The sequence below is a fragment of the Anguilla anguilla genome, chromosome 2 (genome assembly GCF_013347855.1).
Source record: "Anguilla anguilla isolate fAngAng1 chromosome 2, fAngAng1.pri, whole genome shotgun sequence".
Taxonomy (NCBI): domain Eukaryota; kingdom Metazoa; phylum Chordata; class Actinopteri; order Anguilliformes; family Anguillidae; genus Anguilla; species Anguilla anguilla.
The window spans coordinates 6,962,319-6,984,811 of NC_049202.1; the positions used below are offsets into that span (position 1 = coordinate 6,962,319).

General features: G+C 42.5%; 1 protein-coding gene across 1 annotated transcript; it reads left to right on the plus strand.

Moving 5' to 3' along the window:
• Nucleotides 1-16,949: 16,949 nt before the first annotated feature.
• Nucleotides 16,950-18,130, plus strand: map1lc3c (microtubule-associated protein 1 light chain 3 gamma). The gene is made up of 4 exons (XM_035406266.1): nt 16,950-17,090; nt 17,187-17,242; nt 17,339-17,445; nt 17,750-18,130. The coding sequence occupies exons 1-4, from the start codon at nt 17,033-17,035 to the stop codon at nt 17,955-17,957; spliced, it is 429 nt and encodes a 142-aa protein (XP_035262157.1). The 5' UTR covers nt 16,950-17,032; the 3' UTR covers nt 17,958-18,130.
• Nucleotides 18,131-22,493: the final 4,363 nt, after the last annotated feature.

A 22,493-nucleotide genomic window follows, 5' to 3' on the forward strand; every position in this document is an offset into this window, starting at 1 on the left:
TGGGCGAGAGGCAGGAATACACCCTGGATACAATCTATTGCAGGGCACACACATCATTCACTCACACACTTATACCTATGGGCAATTTAGGGTCTTTAGATGTCTTTGGACTGTGGGAGGAAACCGGAGTACCCGGAGGAAACCCACGCAGACACGGGGAGAACATGCAAGCTCCACACAGAAAGGCCCCAAGCCGAGATTCAAGCCCACAACCTTCTTGCTGTGAGGTGACAGTGCTACCCACTGCACCACCATGCCGCCCCAGTTGTCATTGTGAGTAATGAAAATATACATTTACATTCATACATAGGACAGAGTGTAGCACAGTGGGTAAGGAACTGGACTTGTAACCGAAAGGTCGTAGGTTCGATTCCCGGGTAGGACACTGCCGTTGTACCCTTGAGCAAGGTATTTAACCTGAAATTGCTTCAGTATATATCCAGCTGTATAAATGGATACAATGTAAAATGCTATGTAAAAAATGTTGTGTAAGTCGCTCTGGATAAGAGCGTCTGCTAAATGCCTGTAATGTAATACATGCAAACATCCATACATACATTTATACTACAAATCTTCAATTATACTGTAAAACAGCAGTAAGTAAGGAAATTTAATTCTAAGAAATATCTCTTTGAAAGGTTGCTTTGTAGTAACGGCAGTTCAGTTCGTCAGACACCGTTGGCTTGAGAGTGGTTTTCAAAAACAGCTTTATCTTCCTCCCATCGCTATGGATTCAGGTTTATTACATTCGTTTAATTTTAACTTTACTCCAACAGGTAGGCCAATGGAGAGCTCATCTCTCTTGTGCAGTGACAAGCTGTGAGCTGGACGTGGAATGCAAGGGATTGTGTAGCCAATTAGATCCTGTAGCCTAAGTCCTGAGGATCACTGGTTATAATCTGCTTGTCACAGAGCTATTCTGCTCCCGCAAAAAGCAATGATAACTCCTTTATTAGGAAGGAGATTGCAGTGGGATTTCTTTATGCAGAAGGACATTAAGCTTTCCCAGAGCAACAGAGTCATTACAAACCAGATATATCCTGGCAAACGGCGCTTATATAAATATCTATATAAAGTTACATGGAATCATAGGTCCAATCACAAACTCTCTACTCCACTGTCAGTCAGAGTGAGTTTGTCTAGAAGACAGGTGTGTTGTAAATGTTATTATCTGTGACAATATACTCAGTGGACAGAATAATTTACCATTCAAAAATAAATTTTAGGGTTAAGTTCACTTTTGTGGAGTAATGGATGTAGAACTGGGCTTGTAACTGAATGGTTAAAACTGGAAACATTTTTGGCTTCTGACTACACCTGGGTCAAATATTTACCCAAATACTTTTAAAACATTTAGACACCTTCAACATTTCTGCAGATTAAATCTTTAAAAAAAAAAATTTTTTTTAAAGAAAGAAACATCTGTTTTCACCAGTACTGATAACAAAATTTAGTTTTGGTTAAGCCCTTGTTTTAATTAAACCTCTCACGGATCAGCAGGAATTTTTGGAGGTTTCACCGGCATCTAAAGAGTTGGTTATTATAATATGTATTTGAGCCTGGTCTACAACAGAGGAAGAACATATATATCCTTTTTGATTGTGGATGCAAAGGTCCGATTACACAAAGTGCATGTTGCCATGCACAGTATGTGTTTCTGTGGCTCAGATGCTTCAGCTTCACATGTCAACCAGATGCAAGCAAGCACTTACTGTATGATTGAGATTGCACTGCCCTACAAAAGGGAAACGCTTAAAAGGGACTGGGTTCATTAAATCATAAAACAAAGGTCATTAAGAAGGGCACTCGCTTGCATGGTCGATAGACTTTCAGACGGCCGCATGCACTTTAGCTGCAGCGCATTTTTTTTTTTAAATCACGTGCCACAGGAAAGGCTCTGAAATAACGGTTTCTGAGGACAGCCGAGCGTAGAACGAGCGTTAGAGCGGACTTCACATTCACGCCTGCTTCGGCCTCCTCGCAAAACCGGGATTTAACGCTCAACTTCTCGCGACATTTTAAGTGAGATCTATGCGGAAGGGACGCTGGTGTCGGAGAACAGGGAACGCTGGACTGGGCCCTGAAACCTGCAGCAGGCCTGCGTCAGACGTATCGCCGAATACCCGAATCTAGATGGTACCTAGATGGAACGTGGACATCTAGAAGGGCGGAAATCTAGGTTGAGAGATGTTAGCTCAGGTTTTTACCTGGATATAGCCTACAAGTTGGCTAGAAAACTTTCACTTTTCAAACCAAAGTTTTCACCGAACGTCTAGCTGGTGTATCACACAAGGGAGAAAACTGTTCCACAAGGGGTTTGACCTTTCACCCCGGGGCTCTTCCAGAAAGACAGGCTGCTCCACAGCCTCCCTGGCCAATCCGTGCATCCCCGAGATTTCAAACCCGCCGGTGGCCTTGGCAACAGTGTCGGAAAAAAGGCTGTATTATTGTACACGTAATAAATTGCTCATTAAATGTTTGTGTATGTACATACTCACTGGGATTTTAACCCTTTTGGACCCGGGATAGTTCCTTCTGCAAGTTAAAATCACAGTACAACATTGAAAATAGACATTCAGATTGAAAAAAAAAAAATACTGTCTGATGTACTAATCATATGTATTTCTGAACGATTAACCCCACTGTTAGTACATAGTATCATCATTTTTTAATATAATTTTAAATATTATTGATGATGAAGATGGTGATGGTAATAATGATGATGACAATGATGATGATGATGATTATTATTATTATTAGTAGTAGTAGTAGTAGTAGTAATATTATTATTATTATGGGCCTATGCTGAAATCGGAGAGGAGGCCAGGAGAACAGGAAGATTCACTCCTGTTTCAAGACGCTTGTATTCTCATCTCTGCTTTGTCTGACAGCTCCTGGAGTTGAGTGAGTAAATTTCAGGTCCCATGGTTGCTACGCAGACATGGTTGCTATGCTAGAGAACCCTATGTTTACATTTTGCAATAATTACCAAGGTGGCGTGGGTTTTCTCCGGGCCTAAATATCGAATATCATTACATCGTCAGGGACACACGTCCTGAAAAAATAACGGTTTTAGAATTGTAATGATAATGGGGTCCGTGGTTCATTTCCATAATAGAGAAACACGGTGATTTAGGTGAGATATAAAAAAAGCCAGTACACAAGAGCTTCAACAATTCTGTTGCATAACAGGCAGCAAAGTTGAACATTACTGTATATATTTAAAATGTGAGTGTGTGTTTGGGAGGGGGGGTCCGTGCTTTAAATATGATATGAAAGGTACATGTTGTACATTTGTTTAAATTTGTATGAATAGGGGTTGATGAAGACAGAAGAACGCATGTGTGGGAAGCTGTCAGGATGGCTTTGGCAGTGTGAGGCATTCTTTCTGCTTATCGAAACAAAGCCCAGCGTTGCTGTCACAGACAACTCCACCTAGAACCTATCCAACCTGGTAAACCAGCACACACACACGCACACACACACATACACATAAACACATGCATACACACACACACACACACACACACACACATACACATAAACACATGCATACATACACACACACACACATACACATGCACACATATATGCACATAAACACACACATGCACACACATATACACATACACACACACACACACACACACATAAACACACACACATACACAAACACAGACATGCACACACATACACATACACACATATATACACACATACACACATACACATACACACACACACACACACACACACACACAGGACAGCCCACGTACGCACAATATTGCCTCACACCCTGGAGTGCATCCACGCCGCATACTTAATCTAACGCTTGTGGAAATGATAATATGCGATCAACCAAGGCTCTGTCTGAGAAGGTTAAAAGCTTAATAACTAATGACCTGCTAAAGCAGAGGTGGCATAACTGGCTAAAACCCGCTGATGCCACAGAACACGAGCAATAAAAATGCATGACAGACATAACGGATGTCACCCCAAAAGCTTGACACCTGAAGTGGGTCTGTGAGGAAAACAAAACAAGGCGTAAGGATGAGTTTGAACGTATGTGACATCAATAAGCTCTGGCTGGACTGCTGACTTTCACTTGGGCTAATGTTCAAATACTACTAGAAAACTCTTACGAACTGGATTTTTTTTCTCTCTCAGAGAACCACCCTACAGGGTGTTAAACTATAAATGCATTAGCATTTAAAAAGGTCATCCTCCTGAAACTATGTAGAGAGGAAAATTCCTCTCTAGCATTAAAGGCAAAAAGGGTGGATGACAAATGTTCAGAGGGAAAACGGAACAGCCAAACAGAAACCATAAGACACACAAACCAGAGGTGGAGTTGTTTCTATTGGAATTCAAATCCGTGAAACTAACTGAAAATCAATTAAGTAATTGAAAATTACCTTCCTTAAGGGGGAGGAGTCTGTACACCTGGCTCCTCCCACGCAGAATCTCTCTCTAGAGAGATTAAAAAGGGAAGTTACGGATTGTGAGGCTGCTTTTGCTCCAAGCGGATTGGTTCTGGCTGGTATTAGCTTGCACTTTATTGGAAGTCTGTGGTTGACTTGGCTCCAGTTGAAGCTTCATCTGCATGACATCATGAATGGTGGTTTTATGCACGACATCATATCGCTCATATCCAGTGATGTACGCAGCTAACCTTCATAAAACACATTTGTACAGCTGGATATTTACTGAACCAGTTCAGGTTAAGTACCTTGCTCAAGGGTACAACTGAAGTGCCCCACCTGGGAATCAAACCTGCAACCTCTGGGTTAAAGTCGCATTCAGTGCAGAAAGTGGTGAGCGAAGACATATGGCACATATGAAAATTCGGTCTCTGAAGCGGAATCAAGATGTTGTACTTTCACTGCAGAAAGACATCTGAATCCACAATCTGGCCAATCACACGCTCCAGAACAATATCTATGACTAATAAGCTTGTTAAGCTCGTCAGAAGGTGGGGGCGGGGAATGTTCACACTGTGTCGCTTTGCAGAGGCTGTAAACCAGCCAATCAGCTGCTTTCCCGGGCCCAGGTTGTCAGTGTTCGCGATGAGCAGAATATTCAATACCGTGAATTTACAATTAAAATGAGGCACAAGGTGAGTTTTCCGTGATTTTCACATTTTGTCGTGACTGAGACGGATCTTATTTTACACGTCGAAATTTATGCGCGTTTCTCTCCCCAGAGTTCAGTTGGGTTTCTGCCATCCACATCCACAGCAGAACCAGTGTGAGTACCTGCCACAGTACTGAACTGGGGCCCTAGGATTCGATAATGCCTGTAGGCTGCCTAAAGGTTCTTTCTTAGAGAGAGCATGTTTACGTGATTAAAATCTTGATTGATGACCTTTTTTTTTCTCCAAAAAAAATGTATTCTTAAAAAAAAAAAAAAAAAGTGAAATCTCAAAACACAAAGGACCAAAAAAAAGCAACTTGTGGACACTGCATTCTGGGAAATAGTATTCTCCACGGAGCTCATGGCTTTAACAGGTGTAGATCAAAGCTAAAATTGAACCGAGGTGAGCCAGGGATACCCACTAGAATGCTGTGGGAGCATTTTGGAGTCCCCAGGTGCAGAGGACGAGAGACTATTTTCTCCCTGGACAATCCCCACTGATTGGGTTCACTAATTTATGGCCTATTGTAGGCAAATGGCACACCTAGATCATCTGTAGGGCCCATTCTTGTCCTTGTATGTATTAAAATCTTTACACTGTTATGTTATGTATGTTTACACAGATGACACTGCCGCTGAGTGAATGTGATTATGGCCAATGCGACAGGAAAATGGAAACTCTGAGCTGAGGGAGCCCACGCAGGCCACAGCAGCGGGGCAGGGACACTGGAGCCAAGGGCCCTCAAAGCCCACAGTTTGCTAGTCCCTCCAACTCTTCTTCAGAAGCCCACTAACCCAGCCGGACGCATGTAGTCTGTCCCTCCGTGGGAGGAATCAGTCTGTCTCCCACAGCAAGACGTGGAGAAACAAAATACACACATGCAAACAAGCACAAAAAAACACACACAAACACATACACATGCATGCACACACACACGTAACATACATGCACACACACACATTTTTTGGGTACATTTATTCAAAGTCACATTTTGTATTTTTTGAATATATGTATCAAATGTTCCCCTCTGCCCTCACAAGAAAACAAATCCTCTTTTTAGAAAGGATTTAGAAACTCGTCCCCCGCAGTAAATCTTGCGCGGTTGTTCCCTCTGTCCTCCATATCTTAAAACACAGTGGAGAAACCGCCACTGTCAAATCCAAGCTCATAAATAAAAAATAAAAAAAACTCTCCATCTCATCTCAAGCAATCCTGTGAATCCTCCGGCTAGCATGCCCACAATGCACTGCACTGCTTCTCAGTTCAAAAGGGTCTTTCGGTTCCAATCTCGCAGAGAGCGGCTCTGATTAAAACTGGCCAGGGCAGGACCCTCCATTCTCTCTCTCTCTCTCAGTCTCAGATATTGCGTTTTTATTATTATTATTTTTTTAGACAGATGAAAGACCCCCCCCCCCCTCCCTTAGAGGACTCTGTCCTGTGACTGCTACTTCACCAGCAAGAATTTCAAAGACCACCACTGACCTTTTCTGATAAAGACTGGACAATCTGCCACTGGCCGTCCATGTTCACAATATTTTAGGTGGGGGGGCCAGTGTAGTTATAAGGGTAAGGGAACTGGGCTTGTAACTCCAAATGGTTCAGTTTCCAGGTGGGGTGTCCTTACCATTGTGACCTTGAGCAATGAACTAAATCCGAACTTCTTCAGTATAAATATCCAGCTGTATGAATGGATTTTATGCAAATATAAGCTGTGTAAGTCACTCTGAATAAGAGCATCTGTTTGAATACCTCGGATGTAAAATGTTAACAGACAAACATTTTAGACTAAGGAATGCTGATGTAGTGTAATGTTTTGGATACTGGGCTTGAAACCTCGGGAGGTTGTAGGTTCGATTTCCAGTTTGTACCAGCGCGTAAGGTGCTCACGCTGTATGACTTCAGTACATTTCCAGCCATCTAAATATATCGCACGTATTAAAAAGAAAACGTATGTGAACGGCTCTGATATACAGTATCTGCTGCACGCTCAAATGTCATGCAAAGGGCAGTGAATATATAAATACACATATACTGTAAGGGTTCGCTTTCCAGTGAAAGTGGGAGAATTCAAAGGTAATGCAACGGGGAACTGAAGAGGAGGAACAGGCCACATCGGTGCAAACATCCCCCGCTCACTCTCCAAATATAAAACACCTGGCAGCGGGAGAACGGCGCGGACAGGGAGAGAGAATTCCCATCATGCCCCTGCACGCGTGAGGCTGATAAAGACTCAAGCTTGCGGTTTTATGCAATCCACAAAGGCAGGAGATGAATCCCGTGTTCCCCACCCCCCCCCCCCCCGACCCGATCCAGTTGCGAAAGTGTGGGCTTGCATCAGGCTGAGTAAACGTGTTCCTCCGAGCCCTGAACTCTGGAGATACCGAGAAAAACCTGAGAAAAAGGGCACGCTTTCGGCACGTCGAAAAAAACAAACACGCTCGGGCTCCGTCCCAAGGAATGTACACTATGATATTTACATGATAAGTTTTATGATACAGCGAAACAGTGAACTGCAATCGCACTCTGAAAGAACAGGCTCTGTGGTTATGCCAGGCTATCTCAAACTCAGGTTCCCTGAAGGGCTGCTGTGTCTGCTGACATCTGATGTGTTCCTGCACTTAAGAGCTTAATTTAAGTCAATGATTCGCTAAAGAGTCTGCACACCTTGTTTCCAGGGCCTAAATTGGTTGCTGATTGAAAGGTTGTTACAAAAACCACCAGAGACTGCGAGTTTGACTGGAGGACTGGAGTTTGAGACCTGTGGGCTACACGAGTCTGATATGGAACAAGCTGACATCTCTGTTGAGACCTACCAGAAGGAGGCATTGTGCTTTAATCTAAATACAAAGATGATGGCTCTGAACCATTGGCAACCAATACATGTTTAATTACAGTATGTTCACTTGTATAATACAATTGGTATTTGTCTCTACATAACTTTTTTTACAGCAATATTTTCAGTGTACAATCAAGAGAACTTTCTAAAGAACTCTTCAAGAGAGCTTTACTGGTGCAAAAATAGCTCCCTCATTAGACTCCATAAAGTCTGATAGACTTGATTTTACGGTGAAAATTTTTTGTTGTTTGTCATCAATTTGTACATTCAGAAATGTCATTTTGCTAAAGAATAAATGGAGTGCAATGAGAACCGCTGAAGAGCTAATGAATGAAGTGAAATGAATGTGAATGCGTAAACGAGGCACTGTTGCAGTAAATGCATTGATGTGGCCTTAAATGAAGCTCGGGCCATGGACAGGCAGGGCACTGGAAATGCCCGGATATAAAACGAATGCAGGAATACAGTATTAAAAAAAGGCGTACGCAACCAGCGAACCGTAAAACGGTAGATTTATGTAATGTTTCCAATTATTTAATAGTTCCGTGTGTTTCGGTACGTCTGTTTGTTCAGGTGGAATAACATTCATCTGTTCTGTGGTGTTAGCGAAAGGAGGGCATTATTTGCTTGGCTTTTGCAAGTAAGGCTGGTCATTTACAACTAATTGGCACTGAGAAAAGACTATGTTTCATATATCTTTACACAATTTCAAAGTCTTGGTTAGAACCATTGCATGTTTTTTGTGCCTAAAGCAAAGTCCCTAAAATCCCCATCACTAATTAAAAACGATTTGAATTTCACCCATAAGTTTCATCTTAGAAACTATTCATTGATTACATGGAGGCTTTTTGTTTTATTTGACATAATATTCAAACTGTCATAGACTGTCGAGCAACAAAAAGAGGAATATGCTTGAAGTAATGATAAAATACCAGTTACTATATAGTAGTAACCTCAGCTCATATTATCTCATATTACTGAAAGGTTTGTGTGCCTGTATGTAAGGGATTGCATGTGAACATGCGTGTGATTATGCATTCATGCCCGTGTTCATGCACTTGTGTGTGCCTCCATGTGCATACAGTACATGTTAATGTGGCTGTGAGCACATAGCAAACTTGAATGCACACACTATACATAAATGTGCCTGCATGTTTTAAAGGACCTGTGTCTGTGTGTGTGTTTGTATGAATGTATTCTTGAGTGCGTAATGTGTGCACATTTATGCCTGCATTCATGTGTGTACGTGCACGTGTGCCAGCCACTGGGGATTCATGCATGGTGTATGAGCAAAAGAAGAACTGGCCCCAGAGTTCAGCCGGTTTCTCAGCAGATTACTGGGCCATCCACCCATTCACAGGAGTGGGCCAAAGGCCACACCCCCTTGTGGAAAAGACAACATTACCCACCATGCCGTGCAAAGGGACATACCTTCAGTTTCCCGCTCCATCTTCCCTCTCTCGGGACTCTCCTAAATTAGATTAAAATATATGAATGTATTATATAGAATACATTAATATCTAAGTATATTAACTCCACATGCAATCTTCTGAATCATGCAAAAGTCACCAGATCACATCTTCTCATTCACCTCACTCCATACGTGCAACATTTATGTAGCCTTGCTTTATATTGTCACGATTGGTTTGGATCAAATTGAGAACAGAGGCGTAATACTTTCAATTCTGTGCCGCGTGGTTGGTGATCAGTGCTGCAATCTGCTGTCACTTGAGTTTTACAACATTATTCTACATGGCAGGTACAAGCTTTCAGTTTGACTTCTGGGACTGGCTACATCGCACGTGATATCTTTTAATGTGCGACATCAGTCACATCTGTAAGATAAAACAGCTATCTGGAAGTGGGAACACTGTGCGTGGGTGTATGTGCGTTTGTGTTATGTGAGAGAGCAAGAGAGGGAGAGAGAGAGAAAGAGAGGTATAGAGAGAGTGGAGGGAGGGTTGTACTCCATCCGTAGAGAAGCTATGTGTTGTGAAATGTCAGCAGACACCGCTGGGTGGATTCTGCGGATGATATTGTTAGATATAGCCTCACCATTCATTCTTTAATCTGAACCAGCAAACATGCACAGTAACTACTCAGGTAAAGAGAGAGTCTTAACTTTCTTGTCTTTGTAACTTTCCACTTTCTCCACCCCCTATTGTCTTAATAGTACTATGACCCCTGGCAGTTAACAGTACTATAACCCTCCTATGACCTCAAAGTCAAAACAAACAAAATGAGATTCTCTTCACTCACCTAGCCATTTACAGTATAAACTAATTGAATAGGCTGGAAAGGCGGTTAAGGAAGTGCATTTGTGAAAAGAGCTGCTGGTTTCAATCATGGGTGGGACAAAGCCGTTATATCCTTGGGCAGAGCTCTTTCCTGGGCATGAACACGGATCGCTTCCATTCTGTTAAACTGTAATAATCTCTTATCATGCAAGATATTAGTCACTCCAGATAAAGGTGTCCTACTCAAGAAATAAATGCACACATTGCATAATAATCACATAATAATCATCAAACTTGTTGAGTTCAAGATGTTTTTTCAGAAGACACAAGTCTCATTTTGCTAGAGTCTCTTTTATTTTTTTACACAAACAATTTGCACGTAAATGATTGACCAAAGTCACTGATGCCTTAGGTCCACAGCTCGTGATTACCCTTTACAACCACTGCGTTTAATAAGATTACTGTTTTAGCACAGGGCTTAAGGGCTAATTGCCAACTCATTCACCGAGCGATCACCAGGGGAAACTCCGCCAGCCGTGGACTTCGCTCTCTCAGATGAATCTCGCTTAGCAGGTATAAGCACACAGTGAAATGTCCAATCTCAGCTCAACTCAATCGCAGCACACGCGCAAGTCCAATAAGGACATTATGTACTCTGCAAGAGCTGATCTAACACTGAACCTTATACTGTGCACTGCCCGAGAGAAAGGAGAGAAAAGACATTTTCTATGGCAAGCGAGGACGTTACCGGCGAATTTTCGCTCGGACAAAGAAACGTTTTTTTTTAAAAATGGGATTCATCTGATCAGCACATTCATCTGTAGTCTGGGTTTCTTTAGAAATTAAGACCCGACACAGACACATAGCCAGCTAGCCTCTTCTGACATAGCCAGGCTGCTGTCCATACAGATGCTAATGCTGTCTAATAATCCTTTAACGCTGCTGACGTCAGCGCTTACTGCTCTCTGTACCTTAACACAAATATTTAATAATGAATGCGTCCCTTGTGCCGAGAAAACACTGCTCTGTGCCTAGAAGAAACAGCCGTAATACTGGGATCACATGCATACTCTGCATAGCTGACTTGTGGAATAGTTAGTTCTCTTTTGATGAAGTATCTGCAACCAATAAACATAGTCATAAACCCTAATTTTATTTTATTTTGAGAGGGGCTTGAGTTAGTTATATCCCTTAATGGACGATCTGTGTGAATATGCTTCTGTTGCAGCCAGTAATGAGTAAATAAATACAAAAGTCAATTTTAAGCAGTTTTCAAAATTTTAACAGCACGATACACTGTACTGCTCACCTCATTTTGGGCCCCATAAAAAGGTCTTACATCAGGCCCCAACACTCCAGAAAATCCTGTGCTCTAATATTTTAGGAGGGTCCCTGTCAGTCACGGCCCTTGGAATTGTTATTTTTTCACTCAGAGTTGTCAGGGGAACAAACAGCTTGCCAGGTCATGTAACGACGGCAGAGCCCCTTGGGGTGTTCAAGTTCAGGCTTGACACAGTGCTAGCTGTTTCTAGCCTGTATGAGATGAGGTCAACAGCCTGTTCTCCTCATTATATATTCTTATGCTTTTTTTTTTGTTCTACTATAGGGCACCATAAAAGCCCATGTAACTGATACATGTGACACAGTATAGTGTCTCAGGCCACCTAGACGATCTTCTCCACAGTGACTTACACAGCGTACAATCATTCAGCACGTACCACCCATTTACTCCTTTAAGGTGTTGGATCGCAAATATGTGATTAGAATGGTCTTAACTGAAAATTCTAACAATCGCTACTGGTAACTGAAAGCAATGGAGTTCTAGAACACTGATTTATACATTTGAAAAATCATTCCAAAAAAACTGCTCTTCAAAGGGTTCATATCTTTCTATCTAAGGCTGCAGTGACAGTGCCTTAAAACTGGGAACAGAACCTGGGAATCCCTGTTCCCTGATCATAAGACTCTGCTGCCACTGCTTCTGCTACGCACTGTAGCAGTGAGAGTCATGAGAAGAGATGGCTATCCCCCCCCCCACGTGAGACCGAACCGGGACGTTTTTTCACCCAGTAAGCGTTTTCTAAGGTCCCGTGCGGAGAGCCGCACCGCGTCACTGTGAAGGTCACGGGTTCGATTACATCCCACACTGCACTGCTTACGCAGGTATGGCTCAGCTCCAGAGAGTGAGGGGAACAATGGCAGAGCAAAGCCTCAGTGATGTGGTGTGCACTTTTTATAAATCCCCCTGGATAAAAGTGTCTATATCAGGAGTGCCCACCATTGCGGACACAGTAAATTTAAAGTTTCATTTAATTCTAAGCCGCCTCATTCACAGGTTTAAAAACACAGACCTTTACAGGTACATTCAATTTATTCTTCTACAACATTTCCTCCATTCTGACTGATAAGCACACATTATCTCTCTGAATTACTATGGCATCCAAACACCTTTTAATGTATACTCTAGCAATCGACTGCTCCAACACACATGCCTTCCTTATCTATATTACACACCTTCCTACATTGCCCACATTAACACCTGCAATCAATCCTGTGCTGAACAAACTGACTTTGCTTTGTTTTCCAGAGTATCCATCTGTGCTATAATTAGATATAACAGATTATAAAAAATATATATACTTGTTCTCCCAGAGGTACCTAGCCACATTTGTACCAAACCCAAGTTGGAAACATTTAGGCACTGGACTAGCATTTAGAATATGTCATCGATCTAATATTATTGATTGGGTATGTTTGTATTCTGAATTCTGAATGCAAAAAACGTTAGCAGGATAAATAAAAATCTGATTGACAGGGCTCAGAAAATGGGTGGGGCTTTAGACAGAAAGAATGGAGAGATTGGTTGTGGGTTGCAGAACTGACTCCAGAGCCGGGCGCTGGCATAACTGCTCTAGCCAATCGGTTAAGGCCACACCCATCCCTGGGCCACACGATTCAATATTATAATTATTTATCATTATGTTATTTAATGCTTTTGGGTCACAACAACATTCTTTTTTAGGGCCACAAAAACCCAATGGCCAGTTCTGAGTTGGAATGTGAACCCCAGTGTCCTAGTTAAATTCCAACTAAAGCTGACTCTCTCTATATCTCTGTACCCCCCCCCCCCCCACCCCCACCCTCACCCCCTCTTGAGGGTGATTCCTCAGGTCATCACCGCAAAAGAGGCCTGAGATCTCAGCTGTCATACCTGGTGAGATGAAGGAGGGATGAATAAAAAATGTTATGTGATTTAATCAATGTCAGATTGATCTGTAAGAAATATGATTTTTTTTTTTGTGTGTGTGTGTGTGAGGTCACAGGCACAGATAGAGTAGAGAATGATAATGCTGGCAGGAGGTCGCACTGCACCGAAAAACATGAGTCATCAGAGTTGGGGGAGGGGGGGTGGGGGGGGGGATAGTGCACCTTCCTCAAACCAAGCGCTGGATTTGAGCTTAACGTGCGCAATCGACAGCGGCTTAATTAAACAATAAGACGAACGATGACCGATCGCCCCGGCGGCGACGGGTCGCGTCCGCGCGCGATTAAAGTCCGCAATGTTCTCTGGGACCGCGAATTCCATTCCGCGGGTGGTCGTGCGCCCGGAGGACCGCAGCAGCGTTCCCACCGGGTTTCGGGCGCGCTTACGTAAAACAGGCCAATCCAAAAAGCTGTCCATCTGACTCATCTTCTCCTGATTACTCATTTCCATCTCCTTCAGCCTGCCTGCCATTGCATAACCCCCCTATCCTGGCATAACTGCCGTCTCTTCAATTTCGTTTTTTTTATTTTTTTATATTCCTCCTGAAATTATCCCTTTCAAAACCTGCCACGCTCGATCAAGTGTTCTCAGCCTGGCATTAAGACGCACCGTAATGAAGCTGAACGCTCTGTTCCTCTTGTTCCTCCAAAGGCTTTTCATAGCTCGGATCAAACAGGACCTTTTTTTCTCGGAAAAGAACGCGCTGATGATTTCACCCGATGTTAAACCCCCCCCCCCCCCCCCCCGAGTCGTGCTACAATAGACCCACACAGCCTGAAGGACCAAAGCGCTGCAGGTCATTATAGCGAACGGTCAGACTGAGCGATCGGAGACAGACCACCCTGAGAATGGCCACGGAGGTAAAATCTGTACACGTGTTCAAACACAGTCAGTTCTCTGGGGCAAGAGGCAGGGTTGCCGAATTCAGAACTTACATACAGGCTGGCATATGAGAGAGAGAGAAAGAGAGAGCGAGAGAGAGAGAGAGAGAAATGGAGAGCCAGAGGTAGAGAAAGAAAGATATCAAATACCAACATGACTGCTAGTCCTTCCCTGGAACCATGAACATAATGTAAACTGGATTATACTGTACTGACCAACTTTGAGGTCCCCAAAGACCTAGTCCTTTAATGCCCTGGCAGACATCCAACCAATGAGACTCCCCAGCCCAGACTTGACCTTTGACCCCCATATATGTAATTCTATTTATTTTCCCTGCCAGGAAGTCCCGTCAAATCAAGGTTCTGCCACAGATTTTATAGAACCTGACCAGATAATTAGCTCCAACATTAATTCGGCCCACTCATTTTATTACCCACAAGAGTTTCCGTGTTGGCAAGAGGAATTTCCAGAGCTTCTAAATGGCCGTTGAATTTCTATCACATTTGGTTCCGCCTTTTTTCCCCCCAGCTAATCTCTAACCTGCTGGTAGGGGCCGCAAGTGATCAACAAGTGCTTCGCCTGGCGGAGATCTGCACTCTACTGAGTGCACTCTTCTAGTTTTGTTTTTTTAATTGGCTTTAATTTAAAAAATGTTACTTTATTTATTTCCAAAATCTGGGACGTTTCATAGATTACTAATCAACGGTACTGCCGAAGCAGAGCATCTGAATGCCTTGTGCTCCACATCGGCTGCAGAGATGGCAGCAGAGCTGCAGCTGTACACGGGCAGGCGCTCCAAACTGGAGAGAAAACGAGGTGAAAAAGCACTAAAGAGAAACATTAGAGCTCAAATTGCCGGGGTAGCTATTTGGGAGAGGCAGACTTAAAAATGCACTTCATGTGGAACAGCTCCTCACTCTGCCCCCCCCCCCCCCCTCCTCAGCTGTGCTCTACAGGCACTGCTCTAGATGACTGAACACTGCGTGCAGCTTGGGGGGGGAACGGGAGGCATTTTGGGTGGGGGCGGACATGTTCCCCCTGTCCCATCCTGTCACCCAGCGTTAGAATCAGGGAAAACTCTCCTCCACAATAATGACAGTATTACTTTGCCACACAATTTATCATTTTTTTTATTTTTATTTTTTTAAATACAGCGCATCTCTAACCCTCAAGTCTGCTTCTCTCAACTTCGGTTTTTGCCAGAAGCCATTCACTACAGAACACACATCCACACAGGATGCTTCATCAACCTTCTTTCATTTTGTATATAAACCCATCAACCAGATCACCTCATCCAACTTTCTTTCTTTTTTTTTTTTTCCTAAGATAAATTACTACTTTTTCCTGTAAATATGTGGTATTATGCATATTATATATAATATACTATATTGTATTTATATTATATTTATATTTATATGGATATATAATATATGTACATTTTAGTATGCTATCCTGAAAAAAGACATTCAGGGGGAGGGAATCCACATGGATTTAAAAAAGAAGTTCAGAGGCACAAGTCCACAATCAAATATTTGATCAGCTGTGTAATGCAATAAAAGGTCACCCACAACATCTACAACAGTGAGAAATGAGGCCATCTACTGGTATATAAAAGACACTACATAATATATAATGTAGTGAACAGAAATAACTGAACAGGTTAATCGTTACATTACATTACATTACATTACATTACGGGCATTTAGCAGATGCTCTTATCCAGAGCGACTTACACAACTTCTACATAGCATTTTTACATGTATCCAATCATGGACTGAACTGAGTAGATACACTTTAAGAAAATAATAAAAAAGGGACTATCAATCACATCCCCCTCTGAATGAATACAGATAAACTGGTAACTGCAAAAAAAAGCAAAAATAAACAACAGGACAACCTAGCGCAAATACAGAGCAGCAGATCTGGGTCAAATATTTACTTACATATAAATGGCATGCATTACGGTTTCCCAAAAAGAGTACTAAAACACACAAAAAACAAACTGCTTTCCCCAGATTTAAGCAAAATTTACTGCGAGGTGAACACACGCTTAGAGATCACAACTTAATGCAGAACAACGGTATTTGTAGGACCAGTAATTCTTTGAGGTCTGACATTTGGGTAGCTGCATTAATGTGCAATGCTTCCCTGGGAATGTAATTAAAAAAGTGTAAATTGTACACTTATTTGCATAATAATATTTAAAGTTAACCATTCGCATTTTCAAAAACGTGTTCCCTTGTTTTACAGTTAGTATAGGTAGTACATTTTTCATATAAAGTGTGTTATAAACGTCTTGGGATCAGGCATGACGAAAATTAAGTTAGGCTTCTGATTCAGAAAAGAAATTGGTTGTTTGAGGCCAGGAGGAGATTCATCGTAGCAACGTAGTTTCTTACCTGTTTTTGACTATGGTGGCCGTACAGCTGACATCCTGGAAAGACCAAAACAACAACAACAACGACAACATAACCGAATCATATACGTTTCATTTATCTTCCACCGCGTGAAAATATAAGCGGTGCAATCAGAACACAACTACGTCACTGCGAAGGCCCTATTTAATGTCGACCTCTTGCCCCACCCCTACGGATTGCTTCAGTAGACAGGGACAAGGGGCAGAGGTGAGAGGTGAGAGGTGAGAGCAAGATTTGGTTTGTGACTTGTCACATACCATCATGCCTCCACTGGAGAAACCACAACATACCAAGCCCTTCAAACTCAGGAAAAGTTTTGGTAAGATATCCTATTTGAAACATTGCAATGGATTTAATGTTTGCACTCAAGATGCCATTTGTTCCTTACGCTTTTCCTCCCAACCCTTTTCTGCAGCGACAAGAAAGCAAGAGGTAGCCGGGATTCGCTCAAAATTTCCAACCAAGATTCCCGTAAGGCTTCGTTCTTTTTTCTTTTTTTTTTTTTAAAGTATCGCCCCTGTCTGAATGTGTTGTCTTGGCTGTGTTCTAATTTAAAACTTTCTTCAGGTTATAATCGAAAGATACTCCAGGGAAAAGTACCTGCCTCCGCTGGATAAGACGAAATTTCTTGTCCCACAAGAACTATCCATGACTCAATTTGTAACCGTTATCAGGTGAGTATTTCATAGCATTGGAACATTTTCGGAAGATGTAACTTTCTGTGATTACCTTCTGGTATAATCGCACACGTTAAGTTTTTAGCAAGTGACTAATTGCTTAATGCGAGTGACCGGAGCTGCCTTATGAGGTTAATTAGTAAATGCATTTCGCCCGGTGGAGTGTTGGCCTCCGCAGAAATCTGCAGCTCAAGGCTTGCATCTCGGCTCCAATGTGGTCGTGTTTTAAAACCTTTGCAGAAACCATGGAGCTCGTTCCTAATTGATGTGGACTTTTTCCTCTCTCTCGCTCTCTTTTCAGAAACAGGATGTCTCTCATGCCAAGTCAAGCCTTCTATTTGCTAATTAACAACAACGGACTGGCCAGTATGTCACTCACCATGGCACAGGTCTACAAGGACCACAAAGACGACGATGGCTTTCTGTACATGACGTACGCTTCTCAGGAAATGTTCGGGAACACTCGAGAATGCGTGGACGCGTTTAAAACTAGTCACGTAGCTGACTAGTTTGCTGATCAAATCCTTCCATTTTTTTAGTCCGGAAATATACAGTTTTAGCAGATCCAATAGCAGATTGCGCATTTCTATGTACTTCTGCATTTATGAAACCATACCCCCTGATTTTATTATTTTTTGTATAATTTTTAAAGGATGAAAATAATAAATATTGTTTGGAATGAGCTGGTTGTACAGTTGGTGTTTCTTAATTGATGGGTTAAATGATTAACCTACTGATTTCATTGGTTAAAAGGGCTCCATATACAAGGAACGGGTTTTAAAGGCATTCCAGACTGCTAATTGGCGTCAGCCCAAGGTCTCGTTTCGTTTGCCAAAGTTCTGTGCCTTTATAAACCTGCAGGGATAAATGTACCCATTTGGATTGCGCCCCCTTGTGGCCTTGAGTTGCCACCTCGATTTGGAGTTCCGTCTGCAGAAGACCACTGGGCTGCACCATTTCTCCACACTTGACTAAGTGCACTTGCATACATTGCTGTATTGTGATGCGGAACGTAACTTTGCATGTCGTGTCTAAATATGTATGAAGTGCCCAAGCGTTCAGGGATTTTGAAGACCATTAGAGACACTGTCCCAAGGTCCCTATTTCAAATAATTTACCATTGTCACACTGCTAGTAATTGCTGTGCAAAGCTTGATGTGGGCTTGCCAACTTAAAAACAAACTAACCAAGCTTGCTAACATTATATTCACTAACAATACCATGATGACACTACAATATAAATTAAAATATAGTTGCACCGTTTGCATCTTTGCAAACATCTTTATTTCTTCGGTGGTGTTTTCCTCCAGTAAACACACAAGCCAGAAACCTCACGTCCAGCGTAAACAAACTATAAACATCACCATCCTGGTGCATTGTGGGTCTGTGTACTTGGCCGAATGAAGCTCTGGAGCACCCTTGGCGTATGTCTGGGTGAAGTGCACGTCAAGCGCACTGCACTTTCAATCGTTTGAGAAACGGGACCCACTTGTGCATTTACGCTGAGCCAGGGGTGGCCAATGTTATCCAATGTGGGTGCAGGTTTTTGTTTTAGCCCAGCACTAATAGACTCAGGTCTTAATCATGGTGAACTAATCATGGTCTTCAGTTAAGACCTTTGATAAATGGAATCAGGTGCGTTAGTGCCGGGCTAAAACGAAAACCTGCACCCACACCGACCCTTTTCGGATAAGATTGGACACCCCTGCACTAAGCACATGAACGAGCTTGCAGGTGTGCATATTGGGACAGCCTCCATTAATCCTCAGGTGTGTGACGTAGCCTTTTTTAATTTTTATTGGCGGAGCACATCCCCAGGATTTGGGCAGGTGTATTTCACGGCAGCTCTAAAGCTGGTCAGTCTCATAGCTCCAGACCTGGATCAAATATGTATCTGTTTTGGATTCAAATACTTTTCTGTGCTCTGTTGATCTTGCCTGGTGTCGTTGAGCCGGCCAATATGACCAAAAAGCAGGGTTTGCACTTTTTGAGAGTATTTCATTGGTTCCAATACACCAGACAAGATCAGTAAAGTGTAGAAAAGTATTTGGATCCAAAACAAATACGTATTTGACCCAGGTCTGTTGCTATAAGGATGTTCCAGGAAGCTCTATAAACCACAAGGTGGCGCTATCATACCACTGAATATCAATATTGCTCAACATAAGGAAAACGGTCATTTTTACTCAAATAATGGCACTACAATGTAGGATCCGATGGAGGATAACTGATCGATACACTCCATTTAGTTATCTGTCTTCATATTAAATGTCACACTGATATTATTAATTCTTTTCTTATACATATTCTCCTGACAGAAAAAAAGGTTAAGTGTTTTTATTTTTTGTCTTTGATGACAAATACACATTGCTGTGAAAATATTTGCAAAAGCATTATTTTATTTTATTGAATTCCATTGTAGTGTAAATTTCAGCACAGTAGAATATGTGGATCTTGAGAAGATCGGAGACTTACAAGGGACAAAAATGAATTGCCTGAGCCTAGGAGGATATGTTTAAGTGGCTGTCCAAAATGAATTGCAAGCAATATCAAAGGTGACATATCACTATGATGGAAATCTATCTTGCATGTTAGTTAATTGATCCATCAGGTAGCACTATCTATATGCATATGTTTATCCTTTATTTATTGATATTTTGGGAAAATCAGGAAAAATGGGGTTTCCTGCAACAACTGCAAAGTTGATTATATATATGAACACAAAATCGAAATCTAAACAGTTCTTCTCAGATTAGACGCTGCTGTTAGAGTTTTCCACCAGGGAGAGCTCTTGAGTTTTGATAACGCACCATGTACCAAACCGGCAACAGATCCCACTGATAAAATGGTAGAGTTGTTTGCCATTATTCATCACAGCTTGGCATCAAGATTGGAATTTCATGACATTATATCACAATGCTGGTGAACAGAAAATTATTACTGTCTAATTTAGGGTCCTGCTCAATCATCTATATGAAAAATATTGAGTGGTGCTTGTGGCAGAACTGCATGTTGTAGCCTACTGAGCATTTTTTCCCTAAAACAGAATCAATGACAATCAGAAGTTTACTGTAGATGTTACCTCTGAATGTCATTTTTTCACCTTCTAATGCACTTTGTTGTTGTACGGTTATGTGCAGGTCTAGATCCTCTATAGGAGTAGTTGGCATAACTACTGTAGGACTTGGAGAGGGTTGGCAAACTCCAGTCCTGGAGGGCCACAGTGTCTGCATGCATTTGTGGTTTCCTTTCGATCAACGGCCAATCAAGGCCACAAGAACAAGTTCTATGGACTTCTTTAGCCAATCAATGACTTAAAATGAATCAGTTGTGTCCTGAAACATACCGAAAATCAGAGGACACCACGGCCCTCCGGGGGGGGGGACGGAGTTTGTCGCCTCTCGCTCTGGGCCGGGCGGAGCGCACCTGGCCGCGGCGAGCTTCGCCAGAACCGGGCCCCGCTCGACAGCCGCGAAGTCCACATCCGCCCCGCCTGAGTCACGAAATGCTAATGTGTGCCTTTCGAGAGGGAGGAAATCAAAGCGTGAGGAACGAGATGAAAACCGCAATCAAGGGATGACACACACACACACCGAAGCGGGCCCACGCGCCCCAATCAGGATCTCGCATCTAATTTATAATCCCCCCCCCCACCCCCTTTGTTGATTCAAGAGCGGCTTTGTTTGCATTACCAAATTACATTTGCTCATTAGGGAGAGCGTGCACATCATCAAATTGTTTCTCCTTCGAAATTAACCTTTTCCAGTGACTGCATTAATCGGAGGCTTGGGAAAGCCGAATTAAATGTTCCGACGGCGTCGGGTTCGAGTGGAGGGAGCGAGCGCGAGGGGCGACGCCGTGGAGACAGCCCTCGCGCTAATGGTGTAGCGATCCCCGGCTTAATGTTCCCTCATAATCATTAACCAAAGGGGGTTTTTTTAGCAAATGCAAAGCACTTAAAACGAGCGCAGCCCCGCTATTCTTTGAAGCTAATTGCGAAAGTTTTCGAAATGTTGTAAAAAGTTGTTGAGTCCAACTTCTCCCGAGACCAACTGTCGTTTTTTATGTTATTCGTCGGTCTGTGGTTTTCTCCAGAAGAGAGCAACCCAGCGGAACACAGCAAGTGGTAGAAGGAACAAAATGAACCCCCCCCCCCCCCAACAAAAAGTGGTTTACACAGGTGTCCAAGAACCAAAAACAAAATGCAGAATTCAGTGTAGAATTCAAACGCTGAGATGTTAGGCGGAGAGAAAACAAACACTGAGATGTTAGAAAAATATGCATGTATTTTTAAACCCGCAATATCCTAAAAGTGCATCAGTGTAGAGTTATAAAAATATAAGCAGATGTTTCAGTCTGACCTTCTTCAGGGCTTTCCACATGCTGAACAAACACTCAATGTAAGGACAAAGAAGTCAACAATGTAAATTAAACAGCTGGGTCCTAGATTAAACATGCAGTCAGGGCAATACAAGCATGGATCCCATCCCATCCTTCTCTCGAGTATCTGAAAAGAGATGCTATAGTTTGTGAGATAGGTTTCCTGCAACCTGATTGGTCCTAGCAAGTTGTGCTTACAGTTCATTGGTGTGTTTTCTGGATAATTGGTTCGTTTGGTTGAGCTGGCCTGAATCTCTGACTTCCATTTTAGCTCCATCCACTCAGTGTCACCACTCTTAAAATGAAAATGGCCATGGGTTTTTTTTTTTAGCAAAGCACATCCCCTTTAGTTGAGCAAACCTATTTCACAACAGAGTATCAAACTGGTCAAGCTCAAAGTATGTAAGGTTATGAGCGGCAGGTCTTAACTGCAGACCAGGGCTGTCCAACCCTGTTCCTGGAGATCTACTGTACTGCAGGATGTCATTTCAACCCTAATTTGGCACACCTTGTTCTACTAATTAGCAGCTCAAGCAGATCTCTAGCTGCTGAATGCTTTGTTTGGGTTGGAGTGAGAACCCAAAGGACGACAGATCTCCAGGAACAGGGCTGGGCAGCCCTCCTGTAAACAGACAGACACAACAGCAGTGTTATTGGGTACACCA

What these genes read in the sequence shown, in the direction of transcription:
- map1lc3c (XM_035406266.1), top strand. Translation starts at nt 17,033, where the DNA reads ATGCCTCCACTGGAGAAACCACAACATACCAAGCCCTTCAAACTCAGG. An exon ending in CAAACTCAGGAAAAGTTTTG is followed by an intron (nt 17,091 to 17,186) that starts GTAAGATATCCT and finishes CCTTTTCTGCAG; the next exon opens with CGACAAGAAAGCAAGAGGTA. An exon ending in CAATTTGTAACCGTTATCAG is followed by an intron (nt 17,446 to 17,749) that starts GTGAGTATTTCA and finishes CTCTCTTTTCAG; the next exon opens with AAACAGGATGTCTCTCATGC.